At 34.6% G+C, this 26393-nt stretch overlaps 5 protein-coding genes across 5 annotated transcripts; 2 read left to right on the top strand and 3 right to left on the bottom strand.

Annotated features, from left to right (window-relative positions):
• Positions 1-536: 536 nt before the first annotated feature.
• On the top strand, positions 537-10411 carry LOC120336052 (sec1 family domain-containing protein 1-like). The gene is made up of 19 exons (XM_039403655.2): positions 537-748; positions 1564-1723; positions 1975-2065; positions 2404-2499; positions 2937-3051; positions 3331-3439; positions 4114-4360; positions 4965-5198; positions 5404-5477; positions 5776-5857; positions 6242-6338; positions 6780-6939; positions 7327-7395; positions 7698-7773; positions 7863-7916; positions 8324-8407; positions 8918-8983; positions 9065-9133; positions 9574-10411. The coding sequence occupies exons 1-19, from the start codon at positions 718-720 to the stop codon at positions 9601-9603; spliced, it is 1944 nt and encodes a 647-aa protein (XP_039259589.2). The 5' UTR covers positions 537-717; the 3' UTR covers positions 9604-10411.
• Positions 10411-12266, bottom strand: LOC120336054 (meiosis-specific with OB domain-containing protein-like). Its single transcript, XM_078109687.1, has one exon. The coding sequence runs from the start codon at positions 11950-11952 to the stop codon at positions 10516-10518; it is 1437 nt and encodes a 478-aa protein (XP_077965813.1). The 5' UTR covers positions 11953-12266; the 3' UTR covers positions 10411-10515.
• A 1560-nt stretch (positions 12267-13826) lies between these two features.
• Positions 13827-21717, top strand: LOC120335488 (arrestin domain-containing protein 3-like). The gene is made up of 8 exons (XM_078109793.1): positions 13827-14000; positions 14413-14523; positions 15134-15217; positions 15658-15791; positions 17119-17264; positions 17949-18204; positions 19023-19239; positions 19919-21717. Exons 1-8 carry the CDS (start codon positions 13886-13888, stop codon positions 20113-20115), a joined length of 1260 nt encoding a protein of 419 aa, XP_077965919.1. The 5' UTR covers positions 13827-13885; the 3' UTR covers positions 20116-21717.
• A 934-nt stretch (positions 21718-22651) lies between these two features.
• Positions 22652-23574, bottom strand: LOC120335490 (mitochondrial inner membrane protease subunit 2-like). Its single transcript, XM_039402997.2, has one exon. It carries the CDS (start codon positions 23572-23574, stop codon positions 22996-22998), a length of 579 nt encoding a protein of 192 aa, XP_039258931.1. The 3' UTR covers positions 22652-22995.
• On the bottom strand, positions 23557-26393 carry LOC120335489 (methionine aminopeptidase 1D, mitochondrial-like). The gene is made up of 3 exons (XM_039402996.2): positions 26046-26393; positions 25506-25658; positions 23557-25137 (listed from the first exon to the last, which is right to left on the bottom strand). Exons 1-3 carry the CDS (start codon positions 26223-26225, stop codon positions 24487-24489), a joined length of 984 nt encoding a protein of 327 aa, XP_039258930.2. The 5' UTR covers positions 26226-26393; the 3' UTR covers positions 23557-24486.

Raw genomic sequence — 26393 nt, 5'->3', positions numbered from 1 at the left:
ACCGCTTAGGCCCCTTTGCGCTGTGGGCCCTCCCGCGACCGCGGGGGTTGCGGGGGTGGATGCTACGCCACTGCCCGCCAGTCTAGGTGGGCAAAATTCCTGGCCCCTTGTTCAAAAACCTTGCCCACCCCTGTACCATCAAGTTCATGTGTCTGAAATAAATAAACGGTCCACTATCCCATATCCGACATGAGCTGATAGGCCGTGGCTTATCTCGTCCTATCGGTTTTCCTCTCTCCCACGATAAATAGAAAAATTCCATCCTAATTACGATATATTAAATGTTTGTGCCCACTAGGTTTAAAATAGAGCAATATTGACGTTGAAAAATCCGTGTTCCCCTTAATATTTTATATCATAGCTTTTGAATAAAAAGCACCATTTTTAATTAATGGAAAAATTTAAGACCTCTATAGTCAGACTTATTCAATTTATTTGCAAAACTTTTAAAAACATGAATATTTTTCTTTAAGCTCCGAACATATTATTTTTACAGGGAGCACTTGTTAGCGTGGAAGAGCTGACGAGTCAGGCACAGTGGTTTACTACTACAGTTCCCATGTTATGTAGCTTAGCTTAATCCTGTAATCGCATTTTACTTTGATGTTATGTGTTTTGGATTGATCTGCTAGCCCGTTATTTGCTTCATGGGTTTTCGTGGATAGAAGGAGATTGTCTTTGAGTTGTTCTTTAATTTTCTAATCCTATTCAGCAAGAATGGCTGCCTCTATACGAGAACGGCAAGCAGGTATGATATATTTCTGTATTTTTACAATTCCGTGTTCCGATAAAGAGATGTCTAGGCTATATTGTTTCTTTGAACCTACAGTATCGTCATTTCTCATTTTGAGATAGGACTTTCGTATTTCAGTACCATAACCCTTTTCTGCCTTTCCAGATGAGAAAGAAATTATGGAATGGTAAAGTCTGAAAGTTGATGTGCTTTTCACAGTTTTATGGGCGCATGTTCACAAAAGGCATAAATATTCTAGTTGGCGTGGCACAAACATTTTTACTTATGTTATTCCAACCCCCTACCCGACTACGTCACAATCACGTCATAGAGCTTGCCAAAAAAAAGCTAGGTCACCTGAAAACGCATCTCTGATAATGATAACGAACTCGCTAACGCCATCGGATCTCCCTCATATCAGGATCGTTAGGACTGTAGGACGAGAAAACAAGAGAAATAGCTTGCTTGATTTTGAGTGATCGTCTGCGCGTTTTAGATGACAATCTGTATACTTTGACGGGCCTTATTTCGTCACTGTGACGTTGTAGTGGCTTAATTTTGTGATGGCGTAGTCAGGCGAGGGTCAAAAATGACATTTGCGAAAATGGTTATGCCACGCCAACTAGAAGTACTTGACGGCGTTTAGTGAACTTGCCTCTTTTTTTGCGTCCTATCATTGAATTTGGTTTTGAAAGCTTTTACGATGAGCAACCATTTATAAATAAAAAAATTTTCCCCAAAATTCTGAATATATTTTCAGTTGATGCTTTTACAAGACCTCGTTCACAGCGAAAGGCAAATAACTCGGTATAAATTCATGTTAATTTTAGTTGCCATCAAGAGAATGCTACATTTTGGAAATCCAGTAACTAAAGCATCAAGTATGGAACCAGAATGGAAAGTCTTGATTTATGATAGATTCGGTCAAGATATTATTTCACCTTTATTATCTGTTAGTGAATTGAGAGACATGGGAGTTACATTATACTTGTAAGTAAAACTATTGTTTAAAGGCATCTATTTTAGGACAAATTTTATGTACAGCTTTGAGAAAGTTTGATTATTGCAACTTCGATCAATGATGGCTCATAACTTAACTACTATACATCGATTTTTTATTAATTGGAATGACTTTATTTTTAATATAGCTTTGCATAATTTATTTCACGATCGAATTGAGGGCATAAAATTGATGGCAAGTTGCAAATCAAGTATAACTCTATTAATATTTTTTTATTCAGGTCTCTTCATAGTGACAGAGATCCAGTACCAGACGTTCCTGCCATATATTTTATTTTACCAACAGATGAAAATATAACAAGAATGTGTCGGGTAATGTTTGAAGGAATTTGTAACATTGGCTGACAATTTTCTTATGTTTTCAAAAAAACACAGCTGCCGAGTTTGTAATGAATGATAGCTTTGTGATTATTCTTTTGTTAGTTTATCATAGTTTGGGTGGACAAGTTGTGGGGGCTAACAGGGATCAATTCCAAGACATATCCTGTTATGGTAATATGTACCACTCTGTAGGGCATTTAGCCCTAGTCACCAGATATTAATATACAGTGTTGAGTGTGACAGTTTTATATACAGTCAAGTTATTAATTTGAGAATGGTTTGCTATTTGGTTATTTAGTGACTGTTTATGTTTTCTGTTCTTTTTACAGGATATGCAAAATGAGCTTTATGAAGGATATTACTTTAATTTTATATCCGCTATTCCGAGACATAAATTAGAAGATCTTGCGAGTGCTGCTGTATTAGTAAGTTATTGTTGTAAGAATTGTAATTTGGACAATGAAGCAGAATTCTGTTAAAAGTTCTTGGTCTGTCAACTTGAATTGAATCACAAATGACAAATGGAAATATTAGACATCTTTGTTGATGACGTCTTTGCTGGTGCATGATTAGAATTTAACACTATGCTAAAAGTTTTTACTAAGAATTAATGCCTTGAAAAATTTTTTTTTCGTCTATCGTTTTTCCCTGGCAATGTTGACTTGAATTCAAGGTCTCATGTCAACCATTATATATTGGAAATAAGCTTATTTATAGCTCTTACTGTGTTAGTGGTCAGTGGCAAAATATATAATGCACATCAACATATTTAATAAACATTACCAATTTTTTCATCATAGTTCCTATTTTAGTTACATTAATGTGTTAAACATTTTATAACCATACTCTCCCTTTTTTTAAGGCGAATGCAGAATCTTATGTTACTAAAGTTTTCGATCAATATTTAAATTTCATCAGTCTCGAAGATAACATGTTTCTTTTGAGAAATCAAAACAAAGATGCAATTTCATATTACAGTAGGTTTCTTTTTAGTTCAATCAATTGTCTTTTTCTAAAAATATTGAATTTATGCTTATTAAGTTAACCGTATTCAATTATACATTTGGTGATTTTTACATGCAGTTTATTGGCTTCAGCTTTGTAGTTGTTATTTAATTTAGATATTATTAAGTCAGAGTTTACAAACTCACTGTTTTCAACGCAGTTATATAGCATCTCTTGGAATACGAATGACTAAAAATGTTTGCTTCTGCAGTTATATACTGTTATAATGCCATCCATGATTATTGAAACAGGTATCAATAAAACTGCCATCAAAGACACAGAAATGATGAGCATAATTGATGCAATTGTTGACAGTCTTTACTGCGTGTTTGTATGTCTTGGTGCAATTCCAATAATCAGGTATGTTTTCTGTATAATGTTATCTTTTTTTCATAAATTTATACCCAAATTATAAGACATGAATATAGAAATATATTTTGAAAGTTTTAAAAAGTCTTTTTTCTTTGTGCTGTAAAAGACAATGTAAGCAGGTATATCGTTTCAACATTCTGATGCTAAACAGGTTATGAAAAGGATAGGATAGTATTTTCATATTTAATCCTGGAGAGAAGCAATCTGATCAGATGATTTAATGGGGTAGGGGTACCACAGCTTTTTATCAGGGTACCAGTCCATGCGGGTTATGGGAATTGCTAACCAGGTGGAGAAAGTAGTTACCGCTTAACCTACCAGTGGTTACATGAACCATGCTGGAATTACTGAGATTATTACCAGAGTTCTTTCGTATGTAACAGTGCAACACTAAAGTTTTATTGACAGAAGAAATTTGGTTTGCAATTTTTGGTTTGCAGCCTAACAGATAATGGTGTCATGAGGCTCATGCCATATCTTGTTTCGTAAAAATTGAATTTACTGTTAGATAATGGCCAATTCATATAAAAGTGTGTTTACTTGATGAATTAGATGACACCCGTGTGCATTATCTTTTGTCAGCACAGTATTCGTACAGTCGCAGTAGTTTTTGCCCTGAAAACCAAGTAATTTTCTTGGTCTATTTTTTTCTAATTTCAAAGATGTCCAAGAGGCAACGCAGCGGAAATGGTTGCGGAAAGACTGGATAAAAAACTGAGAGAAAATATTAGAGATGCCAGAAACAGTTTCTTCTCTGCAGCATCATCTGGTTCAGCAAGTTTGGGTCAATCACCTGGTGGACAGTTTTCGTTTCAAAGGCCTCTGCTTGTGATTATGGATCGAAACATCGACCTTGCTACTCCACTGCATCATACATGGACTTATCAAGCATTGATACATGATGTTTTGGTTAGTTGGATTTGATTTTGAACACTAGGCATCATCATGGACGAGGGGCCATCTTTCAGTCTGGATTTAAAAGCTAGGTGGTGCCTTATGCCTATTTTGGGGTTTTGATGTTGGACCCCAAACTATCACTAGAATGTAGTTTAAAACACTTTTCATGTGTATCATAGCTAATTTGGTTTCACTGTGTCAATATATTTGTCAACAACAACAAATAAAAGTCAACTCAAAATTCCTAAACAAGCATTTTGTGATGCGATTCTTATTCCTTCATTTGTCCCATTTCGACTGTCTTCTGACTGATTGAACTATATATAGGCATTATTTATTATTATTAAGATTATTTTGACATCTAGCTAGCATATAGGATTCAAGAATCTTTTAAATGATTTATAACAAGTGATATTTTGTGTATATAATGTGCTATTGGACAAGGATAAAAGCATGATACAAATTTTGTTGGTTGGAAAGATTAAATCTCAAAAACAGAATATACGATACATAATAGTAAACAATACCATATTCAAGCAGCATTCCCTTCATAGTGATATTTGACCAGTTTTAACCGGTTCCAGCTAGATCCTAATTTAATCTCAACATATTTCAGGATTTCAACCTGAACAGTGTCACAGTCCACGAATCATCAGGGGGTGGAGATGATCTTGGAGCAGGTGCCAGACCCAAGAAAAAGAAAGATCAAACATTTAATCTTTCACCATTAGATAGATTTTGGCAAAAATATAAAGGAAATCCATTCCCTGAAGTTGCTGAAGCTGTACAAAGTGAAATAGAAGAATATAGAGGCCATGAAGAAGAAGTGCAAAGATTGAAAGCTGCCATGGTAAATTGATATATAATTGGTATTTGAGAGCTGATATTTTAGGTGTGCGAACTTGTTTGTTATTGTTGCCTTTAAAATTTGAAGTGATCACTCTTATGAGCGAGCATTCAAACTGCAAAAATAGAGATTATAAGAAAGATGTTTTTTCTTTCATCTGTGTGTATTGGGTCTAAATATTACTATGTTTTTTTTTCCTCATTCTCAGGGTCTTGCAGGTGCTGAAGAAGGTGCCCCTGTTGATATATCTGATAACACTGCCAAGTTAACTTCTGCTGTCAAGTATGTATTTTCTGACTTACGTTACCGGTACATTAAAACAAAAATCAGAAAAGGTTGGAAGCATTGTATTTTATGTATAATGGTGTCGGATAGCAACAAAATTCTTCAAATTCTTTTCTCCTATCACATTCACACCTAACTATCTTTCATTTTCATAACATCGTTTTTCATATGTATTTCTTTGTTGTTGAATCGTCAGTCTTCTGTTTTTTATCAAGAGCAAATCATTTCTATTAGGAGGAATATGCTGCTATTTCTTTTTTATTCAATACCATGTTAACCCTGTCATTTGTTTCAGTACATTGCCTGAATTATTGGAGAAGAAACGATTAATTGACATGCATACTACAATAGCAACATCAGTTCTCGATTTTATCAAGGTAACTCGTCAATTAAACAAGGTTGGCTGATCTTGCTAAACATTAGCAGCACAATTGGACTTGGCTATTGCACTGCTGATTGCCATGTAGGGATTAGCGGATCTTTGTGAAATGTTTTATGTTTGGGGGGAAAATTGGACTCCTACTTATGACTGAGTGGTTCATGCCACTGATTACAGGTGCTTCCACTATTCAAGTCTGTGCACCAGGATTGACCCCGTACCCAATATGGGTTTGTAACTGGGTGAGAGACTGTGATCTGCCATATTATTAAGTTGTGTTAACAAGTTTCTTTTCGCTCTTGTCGGCAAGCTGAATATGAAAATCCTATGACCGAAATACGATTTATATATTCACTTGCATAAACTTTTTATTAAAAATCAGATGAGAAAACTGGACGAATATTTCGAAATGGAAGAAAAATTGATGAGTAAAGCAAATATTGATAAATCATTGATGGATTTCATATCTGATCCAGAAGGTAGGATCATTGATTCTAACTTGATAAATATTTTAACAATGGAGATAGGATCAATATCAGATAAAAACCTGGAATTGCATAGATTGTAGACTCAATGTAGATTGGTCCATTAATTCCACCTCAATTGAAAATCCAAGAATCTGATCCCATAATGTTAATGATAAACTCATAGCAATTTTTATTGGATTCTGTCACTGATTTGTTGGGAAAGAAAGAATCTTGATGAAAATAAAGTGACAAATACGATGCTTTTTATAAATTTGATGTGACGAAGCGACCATATGGTGATCAAAGTCAGCTCCCTCCACATGCACTCTTTTATAAACTTCAAAGTTATGAGATGATTTTATAAAGAGGTTAAATGATGAAAATTGTCCACAGATTAATATCTCATTTGACCTTCCTCTTAAACTGATTTTTCATTCTGTCACTTCTTTTCAGCTGGGACGCCTGATGATAAACTTCGTTTGTTCTTAATTTATTACATCTGTCAGTCTCAGTCAGCACAACCTATTTCTGATCAGGATGTCGACCAATATGCTCAAGCTCTTGAAGCTGCGAGATGTAACCTTGAACCTCTGAAATACATTAAAAGATGGAGGTGATTAAAATACGCCATATTGGTAGCTTTGACAATGGACGATAGCATTATTTAAACAGAGTTGAATATTTAAAATTGAATTGAATTATAAATATATATTTCAAAGTAAATTTAGCTGTTAATCAGGGATTAGGGTTATTCTCCCTACTGCTTACCCCTTACTGCCTAAAGCTTTTTCTAGATAATTATCACCTGTTAACTTTTCACCAAATTTTTTTGTATTCAATATTTCGCGAATAATTACAATTGCTATGATAGAGTAGAGATATCCTGTTTCTGAAATATATGGATACTGCAATTCATATCGTCTCTATTTGAGGCTAGATTTGAATAAAATGATAAATGTAAAGTACATCTAACAAAACTTTGGTAAACCCATTTTTTCAGGCAATATTCAATGATGAATTCCAGTTCCTCCCCACAGCAATATAGAGGTGGAGGTATCAAGACTATTGGGTGAGTTAATTTGAATGAAGAATATTACATAAACTTGATATAATGCCACAATTAATGTTTCATGATTAATTATGGAGTATGACTTTTCCTGACTTTATTAGCTTTTTATATCATTGTATTTCAATGTGAAACTGCTCAAGCAACGTCTCATGCCCATTGCTTACAGCTTCTGTGGCAAGAGCTCTCTATACTTCAATTGCCTGTAGAGCATTTTACACAAAACGCTTGGAAACCACCAAGACTTCTTAATATAGTTTTTGCATTGCAACATTGCCTAATTGTTATAATTTTTCGTTTTACAGAATGTTCTCTCACATCATGAGCACTGGTTCTCAGTTTGTGATGGAGGGAGTGAAAAATTTAGTTGTCAAGAAACACGTAAGTCATTTGTATTAATTATTGTTGGATGTCATTTATAATTCTTAATTTTTGAAGATGTTGAACTTAGATTTTCTGTTATTTTACAGAACTTACCGGTCACAAGAATAGTAGATTCGCTTATGGAAATGAAATCAAATACGGTAAGATGCATTTACAGGACATAGTATGTTTTTTTTATTACTTTTTAAAACTGTAGCTGAGAAAAAGTGGATTACTCTTTTTAAATATTGGTCCAATTGCTTTGAAATTTTCATTGGTTAAAAATGGATGTGTTTCATTGACAGTATTGCTTTGTGGCACTTCCCAAATTTTCTGCTTTTGAAGTAATGCACCTCTAGGTTGTGGTGGGTGTTCAATAGGCGCCACCACCATGCAAATTTTATGCTAATTGAATCCAGTGATTCCATGATTGTTAAACAGCATTGTTAAAATACTTTTGTATTAATATATTTGTGCATTGCTTTCTACATTAAATAATCTTCTCAAACAATGGTCAATTTATAAGTCTTCATCCCTTTTTATATAAGGATTTTCATATTGTTTTCAGGATATTGATAATTACAGATATTTTGATCCAAAGCTAGCGAAATCTATGGAAGGTGGTGCAAGAAACAAAGTACCTTACTCTGAGGTGATGCCTATTCATGGTTTATTTTGATAACTCGTTACATATTTTATTTGTTTTCACATTGTTTGCTCACTTTTACAAGTGTTCATGCCTGTGTTTGTCACATTATTCTTGACCTAATCTGTCCCGTTGCCCAATGGAGAATATGCCATTCTTATTTATCTTTACAATTCTACTCGTTCAAGCATCCCTATGGCAATGAATACATGCGTCTCCGAAGTAAACAAGGGGAAAGCCCCTGCTATCCATGGGGAAAGGACTCATTAACACGCAATACCCCAGTAACCCTCTGTTTTTATAGACTTAACAGAATAGTGATTCACACTCTGTACAAAATATGACAAAACCTGCTTCAAGGAATAAAATTTCACAAAATGGGGTTAACACTGTTTGTGCTATACCCATCTATGTTTACCATGACCTTAAATTTAAAGTATTACATAGATGGAGATGGAAAAGACCACAGTTTAAATCTTTTGTGCATACTTCCAATTAAGCGTATTCAAATTTCAGGCAATTGTATTTCTTGTTGGTGGAGGCAACTACATTGAGTATCAAAATTTGATGGATTATGTCAAGGTAATAACATAATTTTCAATTTAAAAATTTTCTTCATTAAAAATTAGTTATAAATATATTGACAACGATTTATTTTTGCAGAGTAAATCTGGTAAAAGAATATCATATGGATGTAGTGAATTATTCAATGCTTCACAATTTTTAAAACAGGTTTGTTATTTGTTTTTTGAAATCTCCCTCTTGTCACAAATTCTTCAACTGCTGTACTGTAGTCATAGATTACTATATGTAATAGACTAATGGTCCCTTTTATTCCTAATACATTCCTGAATGATAGTTTTGAATATTATTAGATGTAAATACGTTCTATTTTAAATCATGTTCAATTGATTCTTTGAAAGTAACTCAAAGTTTGAAAGAATTTAATGCTCAAAATGACAAATTTTCGTTTGAAACATCTAAATTATTACCAGCTCGAGAATATATAATTTTTTTTAATCGATTTGATTTGGTCCAGACTTCCCGACTAAAAAATGAATTTAATATCATGAGCTCTCACAGTGGATAATTTGATTGCAGAAAATAAGCATTCGTCAATTTAAATTTAGTACAACATTTTTAATACTAATTTCAACTTATTGCTGTTTCAGCTGGCGCATCTGGGATCTGAAATATCATAGGAGAACAGCATAGGAAACACATGGAGATGATTTATATTAAGTCTGCACACCAAGTAGAATGGAAAAAGCAATTAAATATGATTTGACCAATTCTTCTGGGCGTTTTTTAAATTTTGGTTTATTCGAAACTTGGTGATCTACATATTTTGAATAGATTTATGGTTGAGCCATGCGGCAGGTTCAGGATTCTAAGCTAAATCAACAGAACACAGCCTTGGAGTAACAAGTATTTTACTTCACAGAAGAGTGACTTCTCTCACTTAGTATATTTTGTATGGTCATGATAACCTATTTCTTGATGGATTGACATAACAGCGATGGTCAGTGCAGCATTTATCTCATTGAATCGCTTTTCTCTTTTGCTGCAATGAGTTCATGATAGTATCCAATTCAAGGTCTGTTAAAACACAAACTGCTTGTTTAGAGCTTCACTTAAAGTAAGCGGTTCAGCTTTTAGATCTAGAATAACATCAATGAGACACCCATATCTTTTCCATGATGCCATCCGAACAGTATGACGCTCTTAGTAAATCCTAATGCTTTATATTTTTTGTGTTAATTTAGAGGATGTGTTTGCGCACTAAATGAATATTACTTTTGCCTGAATTCCTTATCTCGACTGTATGGCAGTGCACATATTGCCTTAAAGGGCAATTTACAGCAACATGTCATTGGTGTAGACAAAACGTGCTCTGTTCTAGAGTAGGCCCAGTTTTTTCAAGATCATTTATTGGAGAGTTATGTATAATATTGATAAAAAATTTTGATCTCTCTTAATAAAATAGTCAATAAATTTATTCAATTTAAATTGTTTTGTTTGATACATTCTCGGCATAGATAGGATCCAGCCAAGGGAACAAATGGAAATCTTGTTCTTTTGATGTCTCTAGCAGTAGTAGTAATTTAATTCTTTCATACTCTAATTCCATTCAATGCCTGTTCAAGGCTCGGCTTTTCACATCTCTCTATCCGAGGTCTAGAAGCTGGATGATCAAAGCTGAACCTGAAGCGAACTCTGCATCTTTCCATTAACCATGACCATTTTAAATCTGTTAAGTCTTCTGTTGTAAGGCATTCTAAGCCATCCACTGTGATTCCAAACAAGTTTTCAGCTGCCTTGCCGCCGATACGACATTGGTCTAACGTACCAGTATGGTCTGATAGTGACATCTGGAGGTCGAATGTGCGTTCGGCAGAGAACTTGGAAGTGTCCTGCCTTGTCACACATTGCTCGTTTGGACACCATTTCGAGCCGTCGGATGATATTCTATATCTGCAAGATGAGCATCTGAGGCACCAGATATTTTTTGAATCATCTATATTGAAGCTGGTTATGGCTGCTTGGAGAAAACCCCTTATGGCATTGGGCTTATGGGGTTCTTCAGTGTGTTGAGATGTCATCTCTTTTTGTGTAGCAAGGATCTCTTCAACTGTGAAGGTCTGTAGCTCATCGTCGTCAAGGTTCTGAATATCATTTCCAAGATCATCCTTACTGTTTCCGAAAAGTTCTTCCATCCGGTCCGCATATTCCAGAGCGTAATCGTAGAGTTGGTGAGCATTGCTTGTGTCTGGATCTCTTATGCATACAGTTTTACTTGTAAATGTTCCTTGCAAACAATTTTTAAACTTGTTTTGATTCAGTCTCACATCGGCGGCAAAAATAACCGATCTCTTTTCCGTCCATTGTTGAATGTAGCTAAAGTATTCCCGCTCCCAAACTACTACGGTAAATGTATCTGACGTGTTGTCAAAGAATGACACTTCCATCTTGTCCAGGTCTTTACCATTTTTTGTTTTCAAGTGTTGAACTGAACTAATCTTTCGTACGACCGCGAGGATGTTCACGTATTCTCCGTTCATCCGTTCTCCTTGTTCGATCAACTCTTCCAGTGTGTAATAATCGTTATTCGGTCGTATAGGAGCATGTAGCAGTTGCTTTAATTCTGGTAGAACATCGCATGGCAAAATATTCCCTCCATACTTTTCGCTGATTGTTATATTGAACGCACTCGAATTCGATGGGTTGAATATCTCGTCAGAAGGGCCTTTCATGGTAGTTTGGCCGTTAGACAGAGTAACAAAATCACCGATTTGAAAACTCTGACATACATTCATAACAAACGGCTCGTTTCCCCATAGGCTACAATTAATGTGACCTGAAACATCGCGGATAGTGAAGCTCATCACATATCGACTTCCCCCATTCTGCTCGTTAGACTTGGAGTCTTTCAATTGTCTTGGCGAATGTTTACATATAACTAACCCAACCAGATTCAATGAAGATGGTTCCGGTCGTAGGTCCTTTATGAGAGTAATTCCGAAAGAGTTTTCTTCCCCCCCTTCCATCATCTCTACAGAAATACATTGAAGCTGGCGCAGACAACCAAGCCAATGCCAGATTGACGTTTACGTAAGCGCTAAGAATTATGACGTCACAGTGATCATTAAAACATCACAGTCACAACAAATGGTCACGTGGCTTCGACCAAAAAGTACCGATCGAATCATGAGACATGACAAAGCAGGTTGAATTACTTGCTGGTGGTCGTGGTTTTCGTTCGTGCTAGCTTTTAGGGATTCTGGAATACAGATATAGCCTGATATTACGCATAAGCTTACAGTATGAGGCCTATTTTGCATATTATACTTCCTATTTACTGGTACGCGCAACTTTCTGCTAATTTTGTCATTTAAGTCCCGCCAAGAGAGAGAGAGAGAGAGAGTATTCGGGTCTAGTATAGTTTAGTACCACAAGTACCGTACTTCCAGTGGGCGTAGCATAACGATTTTTGCATATGTTATTCTTAACCCTCACCTGACTATGCCATCCAAAAATTGCGTCACTACCACGTCACCATCACGTCATAGGGATTGCCAAAGTATAATTATGATCGCCCGAAATGGCATCTGCGCCGCTGATAAGAACTTGCTAAAGCCGGCGATCTCTCTCCTATCGCAGTATCGTGATCGTTGCGATGAGAAAACGAGAGAAATAGCTTGCTCGATTTGGGGCGCGTTTTGGACGACCATCCGCATACTTCGGTGAGCCTTATTACGCCACTGTGACGTCGGAATGACGTAATTTTTTGGTGACGTATTCAGGTGGGGGTTAGGATTGACATATGCAATAAATGTTGAGCCAGGCCAACTAGAAGTGGATGTGGTACTAAACTATACCAGACCCAACGAATTGTTCTATGGTTACTGGGTTAGGAGAAATGCCCAACTTGATGGGGGATTATGGATTCAAAAAGTTCAAATTGAAATAAATTTGATGTAAATATTAATTAATTTGAAGATGATTCATCAAATTCCCACTTCTCAGCGATCACTGCATGAGATTTTATTATCATCTGAAGTGGCTGCTTGGAAAATTGCCATTAATTTCCACAGTTACAAGTGTTTTTGAATGTAATCGTGTTACTTCTGTACCTGGAGCTATTAGGTGATGAATTGCCAGTAGAAAATATTTTAATACTGTAATATGAATTTTGTATGAAAATAGGCTATACGCATATCCTGTTTTAGTGTTTGTTCGTCGCGAATCGTCGGAAGAACGACACTTCTTTGAGCAGCATTATTAAAAATTTCTGTCTTTTATTTCTGTATTTCTATATAGCCTACAGTGTATTTTTGATATACAAAATAAGTTGGAATTTATTCAAGAAATTGTTAGTCTCAGACGTTGAGCAATTGACAATGCCTGATCTCTATATTCTGAAAAATATTATATAGACTATTCTAAAAAATGTTTTTGAATAGGCCTGAAAATATTTCACTAGTATATGCAGATATGATTGGAATAGTAAATTATTTGTTTTTGTCATCTCTAAAGATGGATATATTGATTAAAACCATCAATGACTGAATGACAGCATCATTGAATTCCTTGGGAAAAAATTATCCGATTTACTGAAGGAAAAAAAAATTAACCGTAGCATTAGAGAGTTTTTAGCAAAAAACGATAATTTTGGTCATGTGACAGCCACGAAAAATTTAGATTATTATTGAGTTAAGCATGGCGCCATATGAAGTATCTGACGTGGTCCCAGACGCCCCTCGTTTGTGAGACACATGGAGTGCTTGTTTTATTGAGCCAAATGGAGGGACAGGAAATAACTCATTTTCGACTAAGTTTTGAAATAGTTCGGAAGTTAAGAGAATACTGAAATAGAAAATTCAGATAAAAGGCATTTGCGAAAGTACACATAATCTCAATCTCACTGGTCTTTTATTTTACAGTATTGACTGTCATGTTCATTTATTAAATTCATTCAAAGATATGGGAAAGCACGGCTTGACCATAACATATTTAAATAATCGCAAGGTATATGCGCCTGGTGATTACGTGCAGGGTGCCGTTGAGGTGGAACTTAAAAAACCAAAGAAAATTAAAAGTAAGGTGATTTGTTTTTGTTGATGTATTGTATTCTGTATAATGATTGATCTGTATAAATGAATTTTCTGTGAAATCATGATGCTCACAATCTTATTATAGCCTCTTTGTATTTTCTTCACTGATTATAGTTTTGTTAGAAAATGAGATGTGTGGTACTTTATGTATCATTTTAAACTTCATCTGAAGTCTTGGCAACTCCTGAGGTTTGAGATTATGTCCTGTGTGTTTGTCTTATGTGTTATCATCTTTTTTGTACTATGGAATTGTAAATAACTTCATATATATTCATTATTATCTTGAGGAAAAGACTTCCATAATTTATTTTTTATTGATCTATTTCAAATTTTTTTGTTCCACTCAGTGCATACTTTTTTATATATTATTCACAGTACCTGATAAAATTTTTCTAGAAATTAAAGTCAATGCTGTCGGAGAATCAATCATAAAATTGAAGACTCCTGATGGCAAACAACTCAGAAATCAAGAGAAATATTTTCATTTTACATTTGATGTGTTTGCAGGTAAGAACCGTCGAATTTTTTTTCACCATTTTTTTTTACCATAAAGTAAATATTATTGAAGGGTCTGACAGGTTTTTCCCATAAGTTTAGTAATGTGAGAACCTCGTTACCTTTCTCATATTTTGCTAAGTTGTTTGCCTTTTTCAATAAGGTGATGTTTTTTAACAATCTCCATGATCAAATTGAAGTTACCTGATAGCCATGTACCATGCCATGTTTGAAGAGAATTATACTTCACAAATTTGGATTTCACAGTTTTTAGTATTAATAGCTGAAATTAAATATACATGATTCTAATTATCTTTGAATTACCGTACTTTGTGATGGATGAAATAAAATATTTCTTGGAATATCAGACACTGTGTTCCAATTTTAGTGACGTTTCATGACTTTTGAATAAATCAATATCTATAGGAATTACTTAAATTTTAAAAAGGCCATTGTCATCGCTGGTTTTGCGTTAGACTGCTGGCTGTTAATAGGATTCTAATTAAAGAATTTATGTATTCTCTGTAATACCTGACACAACATGATTCAGTACTGATGTTTAAACTAGAAATAAATATTATAACTTTAAGTCACAGATGAAAGACTCCATTTGTATTTACAGGTTCAGATCATGATATTCAGGCTGGTCAGCACAGGTACCCGTTTCAATTTCAGCTGAAGCAAGCTTTGCCAACGTCTTTTGAAGGTATGAATAATGATATTAATAAGTCATATCCCATTCACACAAACTAGGTACATAATGTTGATATCATACATTTTCATTATGTTCTGCTCTTGAAAATTGCAAAACCATTTGAAACTTTAAATGTTAACAAGCTTTAATTTTATCACCTTGCTTTCAACCAAATATTTTTGGCACTGCTATAAAAGTAAGTCACACATAGTAAATATTTGTTCTGAGCGAGGCATTGTTATTGTCTGGTCCACAGAATATGTACACACCAAGTCACCAATCACAAATATATACAGCATTAACTTAATGGAATATATAATCAGTATAGTTTTAGGTTTAGGATTCCTTTTTTAGTCATATTCTGTTTTCAGGCTTTCGTTCCTATGTTCATATAATAATGTTAATTGAAGCGAAATAGGTATCAACCACTCTTTCATTTCTATATTTTATAGGAAATTATGGGCATGTACGATACAGTATTAAAGCAGTTGTTGAATATCCTGGAATATTATCATCACGAGACAAATGTTTATCAGCATTCACAGTATTGGATACTGTTGATTTGAACAATATGCCATCATCAAGGGTTAGTAAATTTAAGTCAATGCGAAGGAAGTTCAATTGTTTATATGATAGCAATGTGGCCTTGAGCGAATACTTATTAACCACCACGAACTCATGATCAGCAGAAGTTGGAACTTGTTATGTTTAGATTTGCTATATTTTGGAGACTAAATTCTTAGACAATTTTGTATTGTTCAATCAAATTTTGTATATCGATGATTTGTAAGACGTATAAAAATGCGAAATAAAGTTTGCCAGGGGTACTGAGCAATTCCGATTTTTGCATTCAAAAATAGTAAACTCGAATTTTGATCAATGTTTTTGTATCTGTGATTCGATTTGCCAATTCTTCACTGAAGTCAGATAAGGAAAAAATATTGCTTCAAAATTAAAGATAAAGCAGCCGGTAGTAATCATTAGTTCATCATATTGAAAATATAAACTGCACATACAGAGCGTAAAAATGTAATTCATAATGGTATTGTAAGTGATGGGAGATGCGAAATGCTCATTATGACGTTTGGATTATTTAAAGTGGAAAAATTATCTTAAAAAAATGAAATAAGTTTCAGATTCTATAAACTAATCATTATTTGATGGGCTGATATTACAAGCTGGTCCAACTTGAATACACTATGTGGTATCTTAATAAGAATAATCTCGACGAATGTGACAACTGACAATATTTATTATTAATCATTGTGCTCATATTTACATTTACTCAGTCGTTAGTTTGTAACTGATCAACATATAGACATAAGCTATTATTAAGGCTGTAAACTCTGGCGTATGTTATTTGATGAGTATGAGCACTATGTTAATATCCTAAAGTCTCTCATTTAATAATGACACAAATTCTAAGAACTTCTAAGATCTAAGTTACCAATTATACCGAATAATGTTTTTATATTTTGACCATGTAAGACTATGACCTTGAAATTCTGCAATATAATGATTTACTATAAATCATTTATAGTTTTAATCACTCTGGTCGCTTGTACCTTCATCAAAGACCAATCTCCTATATTTCTGAGTCGATACGCATGACCTTGCTTTACTCAAATTTGTTCAGGCACTCAATCAAGCCGCTAACGCATCCGGAAATATGGTAATGCCAAAAACCCCTGTTGTTTTCTGAATGTCTCCAGGTTGCTAATTTTAGCACAAACAGCCACAGATAGATATGGGGTTTTACATTTACCCTGACATCCTGAGTGAGGTGGTGGGCAGGAGATTTGAGTCCAACACTTTGAGTAATGGACCATCACATCCAACTATAAATGATATTTATTAACGAAGGTACTTTCATATGATAGCAATATAGTTAATATGCTTTATTTCAAATTTAGACTCCACTAAGAATACATTGCGAAAAGAAAGCAAGTGGAATGTGTTGGTGGAAAAAGGGTGCAGTTACTGTTGATATAGCTACTGAAAAAACAGGATATGTTGCCGGTGAATTCATAAAGGCGAATGGAATCATTGTAAATGGGAGGTTGGTGAATAACATTGTACAAACACTTCCATAGGATAGGTAAAATATCACCGATGCAATGGTATGGCTTTTCAAAGTAGTGAAACTAGAAAATGGTATTATACTGGCGATATGTAAATATAAATATGACTTATTTATTGAAAAAAATTGGACATTGTGAGATTGCTTTGATTTATATTTGTTGAGTTTATACATAACTTTTCTGAAAAGTTATTAATATGTACAACGTCTCCACTCTCCATTACATTTATATTAAATAGAAATAAAAAAAGTATTTAACATCTTCATATGCAAGTTTATACAGTACAAATTTTACTGTAAAGTGCTTCTATCAGGTTTAGAAAGGGTAAAATCTTTCAAATTTGGTATAGCAGTAGTTGGCTGTTTGTTGCAATGTCTTAGATCTGCAATGCAATCTTAGATTTTGGCGAAATTGCAATTTTTTTGATTCATAGAAAAAATTATTATTATAATGCAGTAGGTTTCAGTTAAATTACATAAAGTGTCTGATTTTGGAATAAAGTTTTGCAATTTAGTATTCATTGATATTGTATATTTTATGCTCATAATTGTAAGCAGGATATTGGTGATGGTTCAAAAGCACAGTGGCTTGTTGGCTCCAATTCCCCCAACCATTGGCCATAAAACTACAAATATATTTTGAGATGCATTTTCATTTCACAGGTCACGACCTATAAAATCATTAAAGGTGGAGCTATGGCAGTTGGTTACATTCTTTGGGAGATTAAAAAATTCAGCTCCCAATTCTGCCATTATTACACATGAAATGTCAAAGGCTGTTTCAACATGGACTATGTCATCTGCCATTGGGGGCGATGGTGCGGAGAATTGGCAGAATAAACAGCTGATGCAAATCCCACCATTGATTCCGTCTGGTTTAAGAAATTGCTCAGTTATTGATGTGCAATATTATTTGAAGGTGAACCAGAGTTTCTTGTTTTAGGTTAAACCAAGTATCACATTGTCACATGAATGTTTTTGGAAAAAGAAAATTTTATCTATAAATACTTAAACCTTCTCGCGGTTATTATTAAATTTGAAGCAGATTAATTTGACATACCGTATTTGCTCGTTTTGTAGTCCAGACCCATATTTTTTTACCCAAACTCACTAACCAGGCCCTTATTCAAACCGGCCCTTATTCAAGCACGGGCGCTTGTTATTTTTAAAACAAATGCTATCTGGTTTGTAATTGGACGCCTAAGGCGTGAGTGTTATCTACCAGCGCTTAAAATTCAAGAGCGTTGTGACAAAAGCGCTTCTTATTTCCTATTGTTTTCTACCACTGAAATATCAGCTTTTACATCGGGCGTGTATTCAAGCACCGGCCCATATTTATTTTTATGTTCTGTTCACACGGGCGGCTATTCAAACGGGCCCTTGTTCAAGATCGGGCGGTAAAACGCGCATTTACGGTATGTTTATATAAAGCAGACAAAATAGTTTGATAAAAACATTCTCATCTCTAGGAGTACTAGGATTTAAATATTTAAATATGTTTTTTGTGATACATTTCTACATTATTTTAATATTGTAGTGTAATATGAAAATTAAAACCAATTGTTGTAGCAACCGACTTTAATAAAGTGAATTACATTCATAGACTGTGCTCGAGTCTAAATCTAATTCACAAAAGTAATTCATTTTACATACACTTTTTCTTGTGGCTGAAATGTAACAAACACATAATTTTTAAATTAAATCGTCTAGTTTTTAGTAAAGTAAATTTCATTTCAGGTTGTGATGATTGTTCCGGGTGGCGTGGGTGGATCAGAAATATCTGGTCGTAGCAACTATCTAACAATAGGTAGTGTTCCGTTGATGACATCACCTCCACTTAGACCACCCCCGCCTGCAGTATCATATTCTGCACCTCAAGCAGTAGCAACTGCTCCACCCTTGGAATTTTCTGTTGAGCCGAGCGCACCTCCACCTGCTTATGATCCAGGAGACAGTAAGATGCAATTTGCAGTGTAAATTGATTAGGCAGAAGATTTTAAAATTGAAGATGGCATAAACCAGTGTTTTAAGAGCTATATTATTTTGTCTAGTATACGTCTGGAATAAAAGTTCGTAATTCAAATTTGTGTTGAAAACACACTGTGTGAAAGTTTTTGTCAATATTTGAAATTCTTTCCATACATTATCATTATTACAAGATGGTGTGCATGTTAATAACCATCACTTTGATCACAAAATATTCAGACAACTTTATAGCCAATTTTTTGCTAATCTACTCCCCTCGGAAGACGAAATGACCCTTGAGTAATGTGATCTATTATGTGTAATAGAATTTCGGAAACCCTACTAGAAAATGCCAGATAGCAAAACTATGAAAACGAGCGAATGTTTGCAACTATGCTTGAAATTCTGTCCGAATGAGAAAGTGTTGAATAGATGCACTAATTTCAATTATTCTATCAGGTTTGTTGCTGATTGGTCATTGAAATAAATTTTTCTGTCAACTTATTGCTGATTGGTTACTAAGGAAACAAATAGGGAAGTTTGTGTTGTGCATCATTGATATTAGTGTCAGTAATTTCCCAGTGGAAAATTTTGCAACAAAATGAAATTAGGAACCATATTGAAAATCAGGGTATATATTGTTTAAGTGTATGATAATCTTTTTCCAGGTGCTTTTGCATCTGTGCCATTGCCAAGCTATGAAGAAGCAGTGACAGGGGGAGCTGCTTTGGTTGACGATGATCTGGAAACATCTGAGATTAATGAAGAAGATGTCAGAACACCTGATACTAGCTTCACTCCGCAGTATGCATTTTTTGATTTCAGTCAAACTACTACTGCAACAGCACCTTTGGCTGTGAACTAGAGCTCTGCGGAAATTGATTGGCGATATATCAACTGATATATATACCTCTGTGTTGTAGTGGGATGTAAATACGTGACATCTGGCTCTGGAGGATTGCTTTATATAACCATAGAGGCCACACCGCTGTAGTGGAACAATTTTAGTGTCACATGCACTGCTCTAGATTGGAGTGCTGGTATCAGTGGGCCACCCTCTATTGTCGTTTAATATAACGTCACTTAAACGTGCGAATACCGCGACAGTGGAGCCTTTAGTGTCAACCTTAATTAGATCGACTGAACAGATGGGGCCGTCAAAACGTGTCACATCGTTAACGCCCCATTTGTTTAGTCGATCTAATTAAGGTTGACACTACAGGCTCCACTGTCGGGGTATTCGCACGTTTAAGTGACGTTATGTTAAACGACAATAGAGGGTGGCCCACAGATACCAGCAGGAGTGATGTCCAACCAATGTGTTTATTACAGTCAGATACATCCTCTCGAGTTTTATCATTTTCTTGGTGTAATAGTGGTTTGATGTGCTGTTTTAGCTTTTTGTAATGCCCAACTAACTTTTCTATTGTATTATACTGAATTATAAATTTTTTTTTCTATAATCATGTTGATCTGTCATAGCTTTTACTGCAATGTTCTAATTTTTGTTTGATGAGCAAGGTATTGCTGCTAAGTTGTGGTGTTGCCTGTTGAATTATGTTATAATGAATTTGTTTCAAGTATTTTTCGCAATATTTTTGCTTGTTTTTTACATTTTCTACTTCCAGTTTCTTCACCTAAATGAATGAATTCTTCTTTAATCGCTGCTGTTTACCTTCATAGAGATTAATGTTACAGTGTAGATTTATGATTGGACTTTTAGTCTTATTGATTAACACAGTTTGATGAGGGGACTGGTACGCCCGAACCAGATGTTTTGACCAATGGGAGTAGAATTATACCATAATTGATTCAATGTAAATGTCGGACAAGGTTGTACTCTGCAGAGCAGTGGTTTAAAACTGGAGTTGCCAGTTTCCATTCAAATTCGGAAGTAGTATATTCGAGTCTGTAACATCAAATACTTATTATGCTACACATCAAAGCTCTTTATTTTGCCAGTATTAGACTTGCATTTATGTATATTTATACAATTCAAGCAAAGGGTAATTAAACAATCTCCATCAAAAAAATTGAAAACCACTGCTGTTGGAGATGGTTTGTAGTCTTCCTGCTTACAATATTTGAGATTGTGATTTTTGCCTAGGTTATTTCTTTTCACCTCTGTATTTTTAGTAGTTTGAAACTGTATATAGTTCATTTCTTTCAAGTTTCTAGTAGATCGATTTGACATGTAAAAATTGTCATTGCAAAAACATCTATATTTTAACGAGGATTGAACACAACTACCGGTTCCTATAACAGCAAAAAAGGCTTTTTTATTCCACTATCAGATTGACCAAAACATTTATCTCTTTTAGGTGCCTTCACTTAATTCCAGTTAGTACACGCTTGTAATCATTCCTTATTAATATTTCTTGCCCTTCATCACTTATTATAGCAATATATGTCATATTTACTGATCTTTACTCCTGCATTCTTTCTTGTAATAAACTAAATGTATAGATTTGTTGAACAGATGATTGAAAATGTTCAGGAAAGCCAGCTAGACGAATATGTGGACTTGTTTAATAAATTGCAGGTAGACAGGGCTCTTTGTTCTTATTTTCAAGACTTGCGTCTTACGTAAAACAAGTTGCAGTATTTCTAGATAAGTGGTTTTGGTTGACCATACTGTGTCCAGAATGCAAATCTGAGTATCTTTTAATATATGACACTATTAATAAACTTGCCATATACATACACATTTAGAGATCATTCATTCTGTTTTGTCAATATTAGTTAGGTTCAGACAAATTATTTTGTACAGGGGTTTCCCCGAGCCTCCTAAATTTTCATAGGGGTTCTGTTCTAGCCACAAAGGGTTGGTTGCATAACCACACAGTTCCAGATGTTACTATCAGTTGATAGTTGAAAAATGCTTGTCTGAAGAAGTCTGACGGAACGATACAGAAATACGTTTGTGTTAGTTAGCCTACAGCAAGACTCTTGAATCAAATAGATGTTTTTCGTTCATTTCCGGACCGATAAAATAGAGCGCTCGTTCTTTGTTTCCCATCTACCTTATTTAACCCAAACTGCTTCAATCGCTACAGTGAATTGTTACCGATTAGTGTTGATAAATAATACACCTAAATGCATTACAGGCACAGCCATGATTTTTAATTTTCTGGGTTTAAAATATATATGCTCTGATGTGTCAACTTTTCAGGCTGTATGACTGAACTACTGGTCTTCTGAAACTGTAGATTTAGTTTAGATGAATAATTCACTTGGTGCATAGTTAAATACAAGAAGTTGGATGGTCCGATCGCAAGGTTCATGAACCATAGGCTCAAACGATTAGCTTGTATAATGGCTGGACAAAAGGCATACACATCTAGAAACAAGCATGAGAATCTGGGTACTGCTGTATAGTGAAACATCAATGAACCCAAATGTATAATAATAGATACAGTACAAGACTTTATTGGCAAATAAGAAAATATGGTTTAGCACCTTGAATTCGATACTACACAAGTAAGGTATCAGAAATAATTTTAAATTTCCTATCAAAGAACGTGAACATGGCTTGAATAACTGTCGAGCATTCTTATATTTCACCAATTTATGCTCTAATGGCCACAGTCATTTTCCAGTCTATAGTAAAACGCACAATATTTGAAGCAAAAAATTGACTCTAAAAAACAAAAAAATCTGTAACGCAATGCTCCTTATAATCAAGAAAGTTGGTTTAGGGAAATAGTAACATAGGCCACAGCCTTCGAGTAGTCGCACAGTGTGTTCATAAAATTACCGACGGTAAATCATTTAAATATCTCAAAACATCCTTTTCAACATTAGGATTGACAGAGACACGATCATGAACAAATTTTGGTCGAATTTTTCTAAAATGAGGAAACAAGATATAACTTGCTCTGGCTGTTATAAGTCCCATTGGTATTGGACCAATCTTATTACTGTCCTCACTGATTGCATGGTTATCTCCTTCCACCCAACAGTGGCCTGTTGGGACTTTGACCAATTCATTTTTATATCCCAATGTCTTTACAGTGTCACCTTCCAATGCTACAATCCTTTTAATATGATATTCGGCTGGGTTTCTCATACTCCGAAATACAACTACATCCCCTCTCTGTAGTTTATCCAGGTGATTTGCAATCGTTTCATTGATAATAACCCAATCAGATTTCATTCGCTGTTCATTGAGTACAGGATACATAGACTGACCCTGGACTTTGTGCACAGACACAATGTTTTTCCACATGTACTGACCGCTACAGAACGCAGCCGCAGCATACCCACACAATCTAGCTATTTGTTTCATATCCACTACATAAATACCCTGTAACAACGATAACATTCAGTTGGTGAATAAGATTATGAAGTTAAAACATTTAACAGGATGTAACAGCAGGTGCTCCTGATCAAATAGAAATAGGTAACTATTCCATTTTCAAAATTTCTTAGCACTCCACAAGTCCACAGTCACACGAAATATTACAGTACTACAAATAATAAAGAGACATTCTATGTGTAGCAGTGAGAAGAAATAACATGTGTGTAAAACTTCATGCAACTTGAATTGATTTATGAGTATTTGTACATTCATGTGGAGATATTGAAATTTCATGAACAATAGCACATTTACTGTTCTAGCAATATTTTTCTGAGAATACAAACCAGCAAGATTAGGCAAACAACATTATGTTTTTTTTTTAGTTAACAAGTTCATGGTATTATCAATCTAGTTATCAACATACTACAACTTTCAAACAATCAGAATATTCCATATTATGAATAAATCAAGTTTACACTCTACTGACTCAATTCACAAACCATTTATAAGTTCGGGATGTGTGACAGAATTGATAACAATTGAATAAACATTCATCAGGAAATAAATAAATATGTGAACAAGGTAAATCAAGTTTACACTCTACTGATTCTAGTCAATTTCAATTCACAAACCAATTATAAGTTCAGGATGTGTGACAGAATTGATAAATAACATTCATAAGAAAATAAATAAATATGTGAACAAGGTGATATCAGCTTCTATTGAATGAACTTTTTAATGATCTAGTGCAGTGGCCGGCAAAGTGCGGCCTCAGGACCAAATGTAGGCCACAAACAGATTGTTTATAGGCAGCAATTAATATTTGGCCCGAGAGTACATTAAGTTTGCCAGTTACTGATCTAGAGTTAAAACACAATCTAATCTCCAGACAATTTGTAACATTGAAGAATTTTTATTGCACCATTAATATTAGTTTCACAGTGTCAAAATATCATGTCCACTTTGTGTTATTAGTACAGTGTGTTCTGCTTGGGCAGAACGTAAATTGTCTCTTGATACTGTTGTCCATCCATCACTCAAAATCTTGACCCTCGTATCACCTTCCATAAGAATTGGTTCGATAGTGAATATCATACCAGGTTCCATTCTCCGTTTATCAACTCGATGAGTCTTCACATGCCATACATTAGGAGGTGTATGAAAATGTTGACCAATACCATGACCAACAAATTTTTTACAAACGCTCAAACCTTTTTCCAAAGCAAAAGGTTCAATAACCTCAGGAATGTCGGAAAATTTTGCACCAGGCTTGCAAATATCAATTGCACGATTTAGACATTCACGGGTGCTAGATATCAAAGCTAGACCTGTTTCATCTACATTCCCTATTTGGAATGTATCAGAGGTATCTCCATGACAACCGAGGTAGAAAACAGTTATGTCTATATTAATGATGTCTCCATCTTGAAGAATAGTGTCGTCCGGAATGCCATGACATGCAACATTATTTACAGATGTGCAACAGGACTTTGGATAACCTTTATAATGCAACGTAGAAGGATAAGCTCCACATTTTATGATCTCAGCGTGAACTATTTCATCGATGTAATCTGTGGTAACACCTGGCTTAAAAATATTAGAAAGGAAATCACACCAATGTAGGCCTATTTTATTTTTAAGAAGTCTTTACTCTTCCCAATTTTGCTAAGTAAGAACATCAATCAAGAACATCCATTTTGCTAAGTAAGAACATAATATGCTATTTTTGTTGTCATCGAGAACCAAGTAATGCACAGTGACTGAAGATTAACAACAGAGATGTCCTATGACATAGATTACAATAAGAAATACAGTTTTTTCAATATTTCTTGTCAAATATTTTTGTAATACATTTATTAATATATTTGAAAACGATATTTAATGTTTCTCAATACGAGAGAGATAGCCTGAATACTCAAAATAAACACACAACAACAGCAATAATAAATCAATACCTCCAACACAGAGGATGCTGTTTGTAATACATGTTTAGCTAGAAGGCAAGTTTCCTTCATCTTTCGAATCATTTCTTCACTGTTTATGGTGATACAGCTTGCTCTATTAGTAAAAAGTAACGTGGTCTTCCGGTAGTCAGGCTTGGCAATAAACTGTGTAAAAATGTTTAATATAACTGATTTCAGGAAATCATTTTTTTATAGGCCTAGTACCCACGTTTCAGACCTTTTGACTATGCAAAATAGATCATAAATAAGTGCAAAAATTGGTCTGAAGGAATTAAATTGCTTTCTTGCGCAATTAATCGGATGCAAGTTCAAACACACATAATATCTGCGCAAATTTCACAAAACGATGCAAATAACTTATGTTTTTTTATTATACAATAATACTGTAATACCGTAATCAATGGAATAACATAATCCAGTAATCTTTTTTGTTTGTTAAATTAATATAAAAGTATTTCATGATAGACAAAACAACAAAATAAATAATCTAGGCTAGCACAGTAGTATGTTCTATTTATCAACAGAACTTACCTCTGGAACAGCCTTAATTGGTGACAAGTGACCCGGTTGTACAACTTGATATGGGTATCGTATATTTGCATCCACATCATTTTTTGCACTTTCATTTCTTAAGAGGCTGAATACACTCTTGCATCGTGAATGAATAGCAACATATTTCCCAGGAATACTGTTCAACCTTTTTATAAACATCACTCATTATTCAACTAGACCCAAAAACTAAACGCACTAAAGCGCTTTTATTCATTCCTAATAATATAAAAAAAGCGAGCAAATAATGAGTGTACGGGTAACTTACACGGCGCTCGAAATAAATCCGTCACTGCTTATCAGCAGTGTCACCCACCTCTGCACCTTGTA

This window comes from Styela clava, chromosome 2 (assembly GCF_964204865.1).
Source record: "Styela clava chromosome 2, kaStyClav1.hap1.2, whole genome shotgun sequence".
NCBI lineage: Eukaryota > Metazoa > Chordata > Ascidiacea > Stolidobranchia > Styelidae > Styela > Styela clava.
This window is presented reverse-complemented; position numbering and strand designations above follow the sequence as displayed.

Excerpts from the sequence above, each read along its gene's own strand:
- LOC120336052 (XM_039403655.2), top strand. The coding sequence starts at position 718 with ATGGCTGCCTCTATACGAGAACGGCAAGCAG. Across the intron at positions 5,478-5,775 it reads AAGTTAACTTCTGCTGTCAA|TACATTGCCTGAATTATTGG; the intron begins GTATGTATTTTC and ends CATTTGTTTCAG. Across the intron at positions 5,858-6,241 it reads CAGTTCTCGATTTTATCAAG|ATGAGAAAACTGGACGAATA; the intron begins GTAACTCGTCAA and ends ATTAAAAATCAG.
- LOC120336054 (XM_078109687.1), bottom strand. The coding sequence starts at position 11,952 with ATGATGGAAGGGGGGGAAGAAAACTCTTTCGGAATTACTCTCATAAAG.
- LOC120335488 (XM_078109793.1), top strand. The coding sequence starts at position 13,886 with ATGGGAAAGCACGGCTTGACCATAACATATTTAAATAATCGCAAGGTA. Across the intron at positions 15,792-17,118 it reads ACAATATGCCATCATCAAGG|ACTCCACTAAGAATACATTG; the intron begins GTTAGTAAATTT and ends TTTCAAATTTAG. Across the intron at positions 18,205-19,022 it reads ATGTGCAATATTATTTGAAG|GTTGTGATGATTGTTCCGGG; the intron begins GTGAACCAGAGT and ends ATTTCATTTCAG.
- LOC120335490 (XM_039402997.2), bottom strand. The coding sequence starts at position 23,574 with ATGTTATCGTTGTTACAGGGTATTTATGTAGTGGATATGAAACAAATA.
- LOC120335489 (XM_039402996.2), bottom strand. The coding sequence starts at position 26,225 with ATGTTTATAAAAAGGTTGAACAGTATTCCTGGGAAATATGTTGCTATT. Across the intron at positions 25,659-26,045 it reads CAATTAAGGCTGTTCCAGAG|TTTATTGCCAAGCCTGACTA; the intron begins GTAAGTTCTGTT and ends ATTTTTACACAG. Across the intron at positions 25,138-25,505 it reads CAGCATCCTCTGTGTTGGAG|CCAGGTGTTACCACAGATTA; the intron begins GTATTGATTTAT and ends AATATTTTTAAG.